The 13,769-nt window shown below is 40.5% G+C and overlaps 1 protein-coding gene across 1 annotated transcript; it reads left to right on the top strand.

Moving 5' to 3' along the window:
- The first annotated feature begins 577 nt into the window (after window positions 1-577).
- On the top strand, window positions 578-11,535 carry LOC141049525 (keratin, type II cytoskeletal cochleal-like). Its single transcript, XM_073546069.1, has 9 exons — window positions 578-1,000; window positions 2,532-2,740; window positions 3,172-3,232; window positions 4,085-4,180; window positions 5,685-5,849; window positions 7,216-7,341; window positions 7,429-7,649; window positions 7,739-7,773; window positions 11,417-11,535. Exons 1-9 carry the CDS (start codon window positions 578-580, stop codon window positions 11,533-11,535), a joined length of 1,455 nt encoding a protein of 484 aa, XP_073402170.1.
- Window positions 11,536-13,769: the final 2,234 nt, after the last annotated feature.

The raw sequence follows: 13,769 nt of genomic DNA, 5'->3' as shown, positions 1-13,769 counted from the left end.
TTGGCATAATTGAGCAAGTAGTGGACAGACACCTTTTAGGAGTTTAAATTGAAAATATGGCACCTGCTGTAAAGCCATACAACTGTTTTATGTGGACTAGTCTATACATTTCTAAATATTCAGGTCCCTAAACGTGAAACCAAACCAGCACAGGAATTATTAAAGGGAAAGTAGTAGAAAGAGAAGTTATTCCATGTACATATCCAAGAAAGAACCTCCTTTTTTTAGTAGCTCATCACGTGTTTATGATTTTTTCTTCAAATGGTCCCTTTTAGTATTATTTGAATTGGTACTCTAGAAAGGAAGCTCAAAGAGATGTTTATGGTGAGATCTTGTGCTTTTCATCTTAATTACTCTTTGAGGTGTGTTGATGCTCTGTCTCCTATTAAACTAGGAGGACTACAGTACACTAATGTCAGAGCTCCAAGCTCATAAGAGACAATTATGTGGTTTTAGTCTAACATCAAAGTAACCAAGCCCAATTCTATAGGTGTATAAAAACATCATGCCGTGGTCTGTAGACAGAAAATAACAACTCACAACGCACAACTCAGGCAGCTATCAAATTATAAGCACCATGTCTCATCAATCTCATCATTCTGTCCAAAGCCGCTCAGGAGCTGGACACAAGACCTTCAGTTCATCATCTGCTTGCCTACCATCTAAGCACAGCCTTAGCGCCTTATCTACAAACAAAATATCCATTGGCCATAAAGCAATATCAAGTTTTGGCAGTAAAAGTGTGTACGGTGGAGTCTCAGGCGGTGGACATAAGATGTCAGTTGGAAGATTTGGACATGGGTACGGGCTCGGCTATGGTGGCTCTAGCCACGGTTATGGAGGACCTGTTTGCAATGCAGGAATTACTGCTGTTACTGTAAACCAAAGTCTTTTGGCTCCAATGAACTTGGAGATTGATCCAAATATCCAAAGAGTGAGGACTGATGAAAAGGATCAAATTAAAGGCCTTAATAATAAGTTTGCCTCTTTCATTGACAAGGTAAGATTAAATGCAAATGTAATGCTAATTTAAATATATCACTTACGTAGGCTTACATAGGTATTCTATATTTGACTTTGATTCTCCATTTAGATCAAAAAATTGAAAATATTATTACCATGTTGTTTGCTGATTTACACAATAGCCATCAAGAGCATAGAAGCGTGCATGATAATACTACTGTATAAATAAATATATAAGAAGGCAGAAGTATTATAAATGTCAACCTATAGACTTGAAATAAATTTGCTTTGGTACCCAGTTACGTCTCTGCTGGAACTAATGTCAGGACTTCCATTGATAAGAGATTTGGGATAGCTTTCATGACTCAAAGGTACTGATAACTCTTGACCTAGTTTCATTGCCATTTAAAACAGCTGGAATAATTCTGCATATGGTGTAATTCTTGTCTTAAAAAAGCCAGAAACTCGGGTCTGTAGGATGTAAAAATATTTGTCAGCAACCATGTGAAATTCAACCAGGTAGGAATTGAACCCTGACTCCACCAGAAACATAAGCCTGACACAAGCTTGACAACAGAGCCTGAATCTGGGCAAACTTCTTATTTTCATCATTATTGGTGCATCCAGTGGTCACTGTGAAGCCATTTCTCTTCTCTGCTTTTGGAACCTTGAAATAAATGTTAATTTTCCTCATTTGTGGTGAATATTGTTTGAAATCTTTATTTGTAAAAATGATTTGCGCTTAGGATTTGTTCCCTAATAGAAAACTTGTCGATATATAACATCAAATTCCTTACAGTTTAACCCTTTACCCACCAAAAGCATTGCCTAGCATCTTACCCAAATCATGGTGCCCTTCCTAATGCCCTGGAGGGGCATGCAGTCCGGGCAGCTGCTTTATCCAAGAATTTTAACTTTTTTGTGAAAACCTGGACTGTGATTCCATTCCCTACACATTCTGCATTGTTGCCAAACTAGGAAGAGGAGTTGTCCTCATGAAAATGGCTTTAGGGAATTAGGACTTCTTATCTCACATGATGAGCAGAGTGGTAGTGTCAAGAAGAATCTTAAAGGGGTCTGATTTCTAAATTTGCTATGGGACCCAGGGGTGTACCCCAATGGTGGCAGATCTTAAGCTAAAAGTCTGCAGTCACTCTTTGTGACTGCAGACTTATGGATCCTCACATCATGTGCACTGTGTGCTGTGAGGATTCTCCAGGAGTGGGAGTACACATGACTGCAAGCATGTGATTTGCATACATGCCATCTCAAGTCGACTAGATTGGTGATTATTATTATTTTTTGGGGGGAAGCGGGGGGGGTCATACTTTTGCTATGTGGCCTCATGATTTCTATGTACGCTCCTGATGGAACCTCTGGTAACTAAATTTATATAGTTTTTGTATATTTTTCCTTCATTATCACTGACACTAGTAAAATGATAAATTACATGTATGTTAGGCATCATTATACCAAGAAAGGTGAGGAACCTCAGCACACAATCTGGGATCATTACTTGGAGGGATGAGAGTCACGGAATATCAAACAATATTTTCTTTTTATTTTAGGTGAGGTTCCTTGAGCAGCAGAATAAGATGTTGGAAACTAAATGGTCTCTATTGCAAGACCAAAAAACTGCTCGTTGTCAGATTGAACCCTTGTTCGAAGCTTTCATCAGCAACCTCAGAAGACAACTTGAGAGTCTGACATGTGAGCGAGCTCGACTAGAGTCAGAGAGAAGAAATATGGAGGAAGCAGTGGAGGAGTTCAAGTCAAAGTAAGTGTAGTAAGAAAAAAAACACAGCAAAATAATAATTAGTCAGATCAGAGGTTTTTTAGCATAATAATTTAACTTCTTTACAATGAATACAGTATGTAGCCATTGGTATTTCAGGATCCATTTTTTAAAGGAGTTTCCCCCATGAAAAAAAAAATCCATTTTAATTCATAGATTGTAATAATAAAAAAAAGTGTTAAAAAATGTTCCTGTGCTGAGATAATCTTATGAATGTGCCCCTACTGTGTAATGACTGTGCAGGGACATGGTAAGCATATACCATTTATTATGCTTGCTGATATAGTGCCATCTAGTATAAGAGGAGTGTTGAGGCACATGAGAATAATAATTTTTATTTTTATAATGCAATGCCAACTCATAAAACACAGGCTCATCTGTAAAATAAATGAATTAACCCTGTGCTCTCATAGATATGAAGAGGAGTTGAACAGACGCACAGCAGCAGAAAACGAGTTTGTGAGCCTTAAGAGGGTAAGTACTCAATGCATCTTACAAGTAAAACACAAAAAAAGTATTTTAAGCATGTTTTGAGACATATTCTGCAGATAGCTATCTCTCCTAGCTGCACCATAAAAAAGAACACTCGGCTGATGCCACTCTTCTGGCAGCAGCTCATCTCCTAGATCACAAAAAAGATCAGCTGTAGGAATTCCAACAGGCCTTACCTTTCTGTCCCTAGATATCATCTGTTAGGGAAAAATTGGAAGGACCATACACGCTTGGCTGTTTGCCTCCTCCCATCGATATTGGTGGGCCTCAGTTGACTTTACACTACAGTGTGGGAAACCCTTAGAGAGACTTTAGTTAAATTGGACTGAGATTGAATCATAATGCATGTACTGTCCGGCGGCTCTCCCGACCCGAGTGTGACAACTCCACATATTTCTATGCAGCTGTCATGCTTAGGTCGGGAGAGTTGGAGCCTGTCCGAGCATTGTGGTCTGATCTTGGTCCGATTTATATGGCCGCCTGACAACGCCCTTAGAGTGCCGACCCAGGTGGCCAAAAGTAATAAAGAGTGTGGCTATTCAACATTATAGATTAATTCGCTAGCTATGACAGCTACAGGGAATTGAACTTCCACAACTTCTGGAGAATCATAGGTTGCCTTAGATTATTTTCTTCACTTTTTAAAGCAAGCTTCAGTACTTGATTTTTGGTCTAATTTGCATTGTCATAAAATCAGCACATTAAACACAATGTATTTGTCTATCCTATAACTTTCAGTTTCCCTGTATTTTACTGATTCTCCATATTTGATAAGTGTAAGGACATTGCACCAGACTACCGTATATTCACACAGTTGTATTTCTTCTTTCTTAGGATGTGGATGCAGCATTTATGAATAAAGCAGAATTACAAGCCAAGGTTGATTCACTAACAGATGAGATCAACTTCCTGAGGACCCTGTTTGATGAGGTACGTCAGCTATACATTTATATATAAAAACTACAAGCAGATATGATTCACAACAGTCCAGAATTCTCCTGGACCTTCCCGACAGAAATATATACTGGATAGTTTTGAGTTGTCCTGTTTTTTGAAGGGGTATGGGTTGTCGAAACCCAACTCGAAAATGGGTGTTCCCATCCAGTTTTAGAAGTTTCCGGTTGGTATTTCAGTTCCCCTATCAACAGCTATGCACATAACAAGCGGACCAGCTGTCAGTTTTTAAAGAAAGATATTAAATAATATGTTCTCGAAATATAGACGCCTAGTGAATCTTTATCAGCAGTCATTTTGATTGACAATCACAGATTAGTGATGGGAAATTCAACTCTTTTTGGTGAACTGGATTATTTAGCTCAGCTCACAAAAAAGACTACTGTTTCTGATATCAAGCAAGTTCCTTTTAACTATGGAGGGTACCTGGAGATCAACACTATGCTTACAATAAAATAATGCAATTCTTGTTTGGTTGAATCTGCAACCGCTTGCAGTAAGCCAATGGCAGAGCATTTTCCAAGGTTTTGAGCTGCTCTGTTGGTGGAGTTTTTTAGTCATATTGACAGCTGAAATGTGACATATTACCCCCAGTGAGAGCCATTAACAAAGTATGGGTTATTCTCAGTGGGGATTTATCTCTCACTGCTCTTTGCACCAACTTGTTTGTGAACAACCCATCACTATCACAAAGGAAAATTAGTGGGATGAGGGTGTTATATTACCTACTCATAGTTCAGAGTGTCTTCGTTATACCATTCTAAAGGCCCCTTTACATTTAGCGATGCACCAGCGATCCCGACCATGATATGACCCGGTCAGGATCGCTGGTGCATCGCTAAATGGTCGCTAGTGAGCTGTCACACAGGCAGATCTCACAGCGATGCAGCAGCGCTCGGCGGTCGTTGTTACCTTTCAGACACGGCGAGGGTGTCCATCTTCCGCCTGCATCCATGGCTCGCTCGTCGGCACCAGCAGGAAGCCAACGACGAGAAATGGACCAGGCCGATTTCGCGCTATCAGCGATAGCCAGCGGGGGAGCCGGTCGGAGGTAAGTATCACAAGTAGCGATATCGCTAGCAGTATCGCTGTTGCGTCATAAAATCGGTGATGCTTTAGCAATATTGCTAGCGATATCGCTATGTGTAAAGCCCCCTTAACACTAAGGCCGGGGTCATACTTGCAACTGCAATACGAGAAACTTGCGCGAGTCTCTCGCATCAATACCCGGCACTGCCGCCGACACTCGGGATTGGAGCGCTCAGCTGCATAGAAATACATGCAGCCCACATTTTGTTCCTGAGTGCCGGCGGCAGTGCTGGGTATTGATGTGAGAGACTCGCTCAAGTTTCTCACATTAAAGTTGCAAGTATGACCCCGTTCTAACAGAAAGATTACTGAGCAGCGTTCCATACAAAATGCATTAAGCAGCCATTTTAATATGATCTTGTAGGGCTTAATTGTCTTCTGTATTCTGCAGGAAATTGCCCAGCTCCAGGCTCAGATCTCAGATACTTCTGTCATTGTGTCCATGGATAATAGCCGAGACCTAGACCTGAATAGCATCATTGCTGAAGTTAAAGCTCAGTATGAGGACATAGCCAACAAGAGCAGAGCAGAAGCCGAATCACTGTATCAAACCAAAGTGAGTCTACAGCAGTGCTTCTCAACCTTTCTTACCTTGAGAGCCATATTCAGCTCTGAGAGATGGTTGCACGTCACATCCACCTCACACCGTCCATCCCCAGTAGTGACACGGAGAAGCCCCATTACCAGTATGATGACAGCCAAAACTTTCCCACAGAAAGCACATCGAGATCTTGTGTCCCCCCTCCCCTATTGATAGCATACTTACCTCCAAGGCTTCCTACGTTACCTCCATTCGGTGTTCTCATGTCATGCATTCCCACCACACTATGACATCGAGCTTCAAGCACTCTGACTATCAGTATCATCCTATTACCAGCTTACCATATTTATTTCCCCTTTGCTGCATATACATATCTAGATCTGCTCTTTTGCACTAAATTTTTCAGTAGTACACCTGTATAATCACATGGATAAATTTTCCTCCACTGGGTGCAAAAAATGAAGGATTCCATACAGTTACAGCACGCAGTGATGGGGAAACAATTAATCCATAAAGTTTAACAGAATATTTAATTATTTCATGACTTGCCAATTTAATAATTTTGTGTTTTCCATTTTTAATACTTTTCTCCCAAAAGCCTTACCTTTTTCTTTGCATTTTTTTTTTGACCTGTCCATATAGTAGTTTGAGTTTTGCAGGATGAGTTGTAGCGTCACAGAAGCACAAAAATGGTGGCAACGGATGCCCCGAACTGCCATGGCAACCTATTAGCAATCTTGTGATCACATTGTGGGGTGGGGGGGCGATGGTCATTCGATCACGCACCTTAAATGCTGCAGTCGGAAACTGACCGTGGCATTTCAAGCGGTTGTCCACTACAGGAAAACCCTTTTACAATGTCCCTAATGTGCCTAGTAAAATAACTAAAGGAAATCATATTTACCTCTCGGACCAGCAGTGCAGTAATCTTGTAAAATGTTTATGTGATGTCAGCAATGCAGCCAATTGGTTGCCGTTGATGGACTGCAGCCTTCCCACGTCTGTCAGATGGAATGGTCCTGGAGGTAGTGTATGTTTCTGTTTTTTTTAATTTTACTAATTATATTAGGGACATTGAAAAGGTGGTTGTTCAGAAGTCAACAACCTCTTGAAGGGTTCAACAGAATTGATCGGAGCTTGATTCAGTCGCAGACACGGCTAATGATGAAAAGTTTAATAATTATCTTATTAATCCAAACAGTAGCTCATACATTTTACTTAACTTTACATTTTATTGTTTTCATCTTTGATCCTCAACGTGAGAACTGTCGACTGTGCGGAGCTATTGAACTGGTGATTCATTGCTGACACTAACACTACAGCTAATTTATACAATGTGTGATATATCTGTTCTCAGAGTATGAGTGTTACTTCTTTGTAGTATGAGGAATTACGTATGACGGCTGGCCGACATGGCGATGACCTGCGCAACACCAAACATGAAATTGCTGAACTCAATCGTGTTATTCAGAGACTTAAAGCAGAGATCGAAGGCGTGAAAGATCAGGTAATACTAACGGATATTGATATATTTACTGGTTGTTTACACTCATGCATATTGTATTATAATCCATTTATCTGTTCATTTTCCTAGAGAGCAAAACTGGAAGCTGCCATATCAGAGGCTGAAGAGCGTGGAGAAATGGCTGTCCGAGATGCCAAGAACAAATTGACTGAGCTGGAAGAAGCTCTACAAAAAGCCAAGCAGGACATGGCGCGTCAACTGCGGGAATACCAGGAGCTGATGAATGTCAAGCTGGCCCTAGATATTGAGATCGCCACCTACAGGAAACTACTGGAAGGGGAGGAGTGCAGGTTGGTAACTAATCAAGAAATGGTCATGTGAAAAGTATATGTTTGGCTGTATTTATTCCATTGATTAAAATACATTTCCTATATTTCAGGCTGTCTGGAGAAGGAAGTGGCTCTGTTAGCATTTGTAAGTATAAAGCATCTTTTATTTTTACTACCATATTCCTTTTTATCAGAATTCACCATTGTAGCTGGAAGCTATTAGAATTTGTGACCATAATTTAAAGGACTAGAAATTAATTCTAAATCCTATTAAAAGGAATCAGTCACATGGGTTTTGCTCCTCCACATTAGAGCAGAATAATGTCGAGGCAGGTGTCCACCTCCAGCAATGTGTCACTTACTGGGCTATTTGTTGCAAGTTTGAAAAAATCATTATTTGACTCACTGCAGATCTATCAGTTCTCTGAATGCTGAGCCCTGTATAACCCCATCCCCACCACTGATTTTCAGCTTTCTGTGGACACTGTGCATAGGCAGGAAGCTGCCAATTAGTGGTGGGGGGGTAGGACCAAATCTCAGGTTTACTAGTCCTCTAGTAATATTTCCCTCCTGATAAAACATTTACTTAATCAAAACTATGGCAGGTAGCCCAGTAAGTTTCTGATCACTTGACTCAGGGTCTCTGATATGTACATGGGTCGCCCTCCCAGGGCTGTGGGGTACTCGGTACCGGGCCTGTCTCTCAGAGGGGAATGTCACAGCAGCGGTGACCCGGTCCATGGCCCTGGGCGCCCATGTAAAAGGGATTAAGTGATGGAATAAAGTTTATGAGTGAATGAGTCGTGACGCCACCTGTGGTGTTCGGCAATGAAGATGTTAAGCCGACGCTGCGGACAGATCCCCTGGGACAGATGGTGTGGTGCAGCTATGATGTTGTAGCCCTCCACAGGCAGGGCTGTAGTCCCAGGGCAGAGTAGATGAAGAGGGAAGGTGTTGAGGAAGAGGGTGCAGTGCCTGGCACAGGGAAGAAGCAGTGCTGATGGGGTTGCAGAAAGAAGGCAAGGACACAACAGGGTGCAATTTCTTTACCTTTACTTTGCTTGGCAAATGCAGTCCAGGATCCAGATTACAGATGGCACAGGAGCTGGCTAGCTTGGAAGCAACTTAGGAATCTCTCTAGGCAGATGGGTTCTGTAGTCTCCTTCCAAGCGCTTATTTTTAGGTACTTGCAGTACTGTGTTCCACTGAAGTTCCACTTGCTTATTCTCTTTAGAACTCCCTCGTATGGCAGACAGCTGTAGCCTTCCTCTTCTGGCTCACACGTCGCTGTTGTGCCTCCGAGTCATATGTGGGATTAGAGCATTTACAGCTTCCTATTACTCTGGTTTCTGTTGCAGGACCATCAGTGTCCGTACAGCCTTGGAGACCGGGCTCCAGATCATGCGCTATAGCTGGGAATGAGCCTGAACTCTCTGCTCAATCTCCCAGCTCTTCTCCTCCACGTCCACACACGTTGCCCTCCTCACACGAACTAACTAATTTCCCCTTCCTGGCCCCCAGAGAGCAGCTCTTCCCCCAGTTTTGGGTTCAGAGCACCGTCTGCTGGCCTGGAGTGGGAGCTGTGTTGTGTGTTGTATTTAACTGCCAGAGAGATCCTCTATTGCTTCCAAGCATCACATCACACTCCCTAGGAGGAAGGCAATGCCATTGTGGCGACCATACTCCTGGGGGCGCCACATACATCTATTTGTATTCATGTACAGAATAGTTGAAGGCTACCAATATGTATACATTGTTTATGGTTTTTATGTAGGAGCTGTCTGATTACTGATTATATGACGAGCGCAGAAAGAGAACAGTGACCTAATGCGTATAAAACGATAAGACTATTGATGAATATTAGAGCTGTGCTCTGCAAAATGAAGTGTCATGCAGTGTGCATGTAATAGTACACATTATAGTAGTCCACAGAATTTCACCAGTTCATACCAAAACCCATGGGTCCTGAATATGACTGGAGATCGAGACAGCACGAATATGCTGAACTGGATTTACTAGTTGAACAGATCCAAAGTTTATTGATCAATACATAAAAATCTTCACAAGGTGCTTAGAATACAACACTATCCCACAGACCCAACAAACATTTCAAACTTACAAGTCATTAATCTTGGTTAAAAACTAGTAATAGTACACAAATATACACAGTATAAACATAAACATTACACACACATTTATATATATATATATATATATATATATATATACCATATATATATGCAAATTATTTATATATGCAGTATATACACATAGCACAGAGATATATTGCAAACTTATAAGCATTGTACACACTGTACAGATTTTCTCTCTCTGGTAGGCATTAGGCCTTAGGTAGTATTCACTCAGGCATTACAGCTTTGGTCCAAACACAACTGAGCCAGCCCCAGCTCGGTCAAACAACACAGTTAGGCTAAGTGCAAACGTTGCAGAAAATTTCTGCTCAAAAACCTGAATCCCTTCCCAGAAACCGCACCTATTTTTCCCGCGGTGTTTTTTGCGTGGTTTTGATGCGTTTTTTTCCGCAGCGGTTTCTAAAAGCATGGGAGAAGCCTAAACCACGGAAAAATCCGCAAAATTAATGTGCATGCTGCGTTTTTACTGCGATGCGGTTTTTTCACGGTAAAAAATGCATCAATGTGCACAAAAAGTGCAAAATGCATAGAAATGACTGTGCAGCTTATTTTTAGCGGTTTTATAGTGAAAACCGCGGTAAAAACCACTAAAAAACGCTGTGTGTGAACACAGCCTTATTGTCTCTAGCAACCACTGATACTTGCGGTTCTCTGCACACTGCCTGTGCAGACTCTTCTCAGAGAGGGATTCTGGCCTGTCTCACTCTTCGGCTCCAATACACCTCCGGTCTGGTCATCTTCCCTGATGTGACAGACTAAGGAGAATAGCTAGCCTAGTTACATGCAGGGCCAGCCCTGTGATCTACAGAACCTGTAGAGCTAGGATTTAACCCTAGCAAACCTGGCATTGCTACAGTACTTATAAACATTACACATGTATACAGATTAAACACACATACAAATTTCACGCACATATGCATACTACACATACATATATATGTACACATATACACATTACACACATGTATACACATCATACAGGTATGCACAGTTCAGGCACATATATACATTATATTTATATATACACATTGCACACACATTTAGAGTAGACATACCCACAGAGACTTCCCTTTTTTGAAGACAGATAAAGTTTGGACCTGTGACATGCAGGAAGTATGAAGAAGTGTAGCCATTACCCCGCAGTCTCATCTCTGAGCAGCAGTGAAAGCAATAGGTCAGCTGCAAGGCTGAGGGAGAGAGGCAGAGTATGGAATAAGCATCAAGGGCAAAGGATCAAATAATGTGACTAAAGATTCTAGAGGCGAAAGTCGGAGAAACCCGTCAATTTCAGAGGGACAGGCAGACCATCTGATTTGTATGGGCGCCTCCCAACGCTCCTGACATGTCATGTCACGGGAGAGAAGGATCAGGCCTTTGGAACAGCAATGGCAGATTTGTTTTTCTTTTCATGGGAGATGGGTCTCTGGCAGCACCTTTCTTCTCTTTTTCTGCTGCAAACAAATGATTGGTTGGCCAAGTTAAGCGCTCATGTGTAAGGGGCTGTCAGGAGAAGTAGCTGTCCGCCAAATGATCATTCAGCCAACAGTTAGCTCGTGTGTGCGGCCAGCTTAATTCCGCCGACCCAGAAGTGACTATTGTATGTGAACTGTTTTTCATCTGTTTTCTTTCCGTTAGCTGTTCTGCACTCCTCCAGTGGAGGCCATGGAAGCAGAGGACATCATCACAAGAGTGGATTCAGCAAGGGAAGTCTGTCAGCCGGGAAATACAGTTCTGGACATGGGCACAGCTGTTAATAATAAATGGGAGTGTGCCTTTTATTCTATAGTTTGCTTTTCAAAAATATTTGAGCTGATATAAAGTTTAGCTAAACTGACAACTTCTGGGACTTGCCGTTCTTTTAATTTGTTACATGTGTCCATAATAGCAATGTCACCCCATATAGACGTATGGTACACTTTAATTAATGTCAGTTTGCTGACACTATACATCCTAGAAATGTTCTCATTAAAGATTCTACTGTTTAATCTAATCAGCAATCCGGTAACCTCGGTAATTCAAAGCATTTTCAGATAAAATGAAAACATAAAAAAATGACATTGATCAGTCCAATAAAAGCTTTATATTGACAAAATAAATATAAAAGTAATAATTGAAATGATTTGTCCTCAATAATGAAGTACAGAGTCAATGATTCTGTTTTACTGTTTACCTTGTAACATCATTGTAAAGTCTGAAACAATTTAATTTACTTTATACATATACACATATATTTTAATATTGGTCAGAGCTTCATTTTTCCTGATATGAGAGTTTAAAATCCCCTGCATAAACATAGCTTTAAGAAGATTATATTCTGGCTGCTGGTAGCCACCACTAGAGGGGGCTAAGAAGATTACTGCATACAGTGTGCAGTCAGTCACGCTCCCCCTAGTGGTGTTTTTTTAAATAAATGTTTCTGCATGGATATGACAGAGAAATAAAAAGTTCAGACTGATAAAAATATATATGATTTATATCTTTATTTTGATCTAAAAACAAAAATTTTTATCAAGGGTGAACACTGCCTGTAATATGTCTGAAAAACCTAGAATTACTATACTCATGTGTCTGAATGTTGTGTAACTGTAGTGAGTCTTGTCAATCCGATCTGTGTGTTCTGCTTGTAATAAACTAGTCATGCTTGTTTGAAAACATGGTTCTTGCAATTATTTTTTTCAAAAAAGTTTTTAGGGATAAGATTCACTAATTTAATTAAGTATTAATGAAGTAGTAATGGATTTTTCTTATGTTCTATCTTCAGTACCGCACCGCTCTCTTGCTTCATGTCTTCCTGCTTGTGAAGGGGTGGTACACTCCTGATTGATTGACAGTCCAGACCAGCAGCACGGTTGAGAGGCTGACCCAAACTATGCACTCTGTAGCAGTGGAGGAGCACAGGGCCACTGATCTAATGATTCAGCCAGCTTCAGAGCAGCACTTACAAGCTCGAAAGCAAAGAGCTTGCAAGCTTGCACTCCTTGCCTATGAAACTATACTCCTCTGATAGACGACAGCAGTGGCCAGTAACCTAGGCATAGAGTGGCAGACAATAACAGTAAAAATCCCTCCATTATTGAGAACAAGGAGGAATTTTAATTAGAAATCAATTGCAAAATTGCTTGTTTATTATTATTATTATTATTATGCATTTATATAGCGCCATTTATTCCATGGAGCTTTACATGGGAAACGGGAAATATAGACAAGTACAATAAACATGTGTAGGACAAGGGACACACAAGTACAGAAAGAGAGAGGACCCTGCCCGCGAGGGTTCACAGTCTACAGGAGGCAAGCAGTTTGCAAATATACCCGTTGAAGAAGATGAGACAGCACCTCTAAGAAAAAAAGCAATTATAATGACATGCTGTAAGGCTAATACAGAGCAAAGCATATGATAATCTGTCTATAGCATGTTAATATGAGAGACATATTATTACTATGAAAACAATAATAATGACAAGTCTATAAACATTAATCCCTTGGTGACTGAACCTATTTTGACCTCAATGATCACTCCAAATTTTTTAAATCTGACCAGCGTCATTTCATATGGTTATAACTCTGGAAAGCTTCACATTGTACGTTCTGTTAGTGGTAAATTTAGATCGAGATGTTTTGCATTTATTTCTGAAAATATCAGAATTTGGGTGAAAATGTTTAAAAATTCGCAAATTTCAAAATTTTTTACACCCTCATACCAGTGAGTAATGCTCTACAAAATAATAATTAATAAATAACATTCCCCCATATGTATACTTTTCATTTGCGTCATGTTTCAAACATCATTTTATTTTTTGTTAAGATTTTAGAAGGGTTAAGCGTTGAGCGGTAATTTCTCATTTTTTTCAAGGCATTTACAAAACCTGTTTCTTTAGTGACCTATTCATATTTAAATGGACTTTGAAGGGACTATATATTGGAAAAACCCCAAAAATGATAGAATCTTAAAAACGACACCCCTCTAATACTTTAAAACTGTTGTCAG

Source organism: Dendrobates tinctorius, unplaced genomic scaffold (genome assembly GCF_039654945.1).
Source record: "Dendrobates tinctorius isolate UK_male_01 unplaced genomic scaffold, ASM3965494v1 ptg000145l, whole genome shotgun sequence".
Classification (NCBI taxonomy): Eukaryota; Metazoa; Chordata; class Amphibia; order Anura; family Dendrobatidae; genus Dendrobates; species Dendrobates tinctorius.
This window is presented reverse-complemented; position numbering and strand designations above follow the sequence as displayed.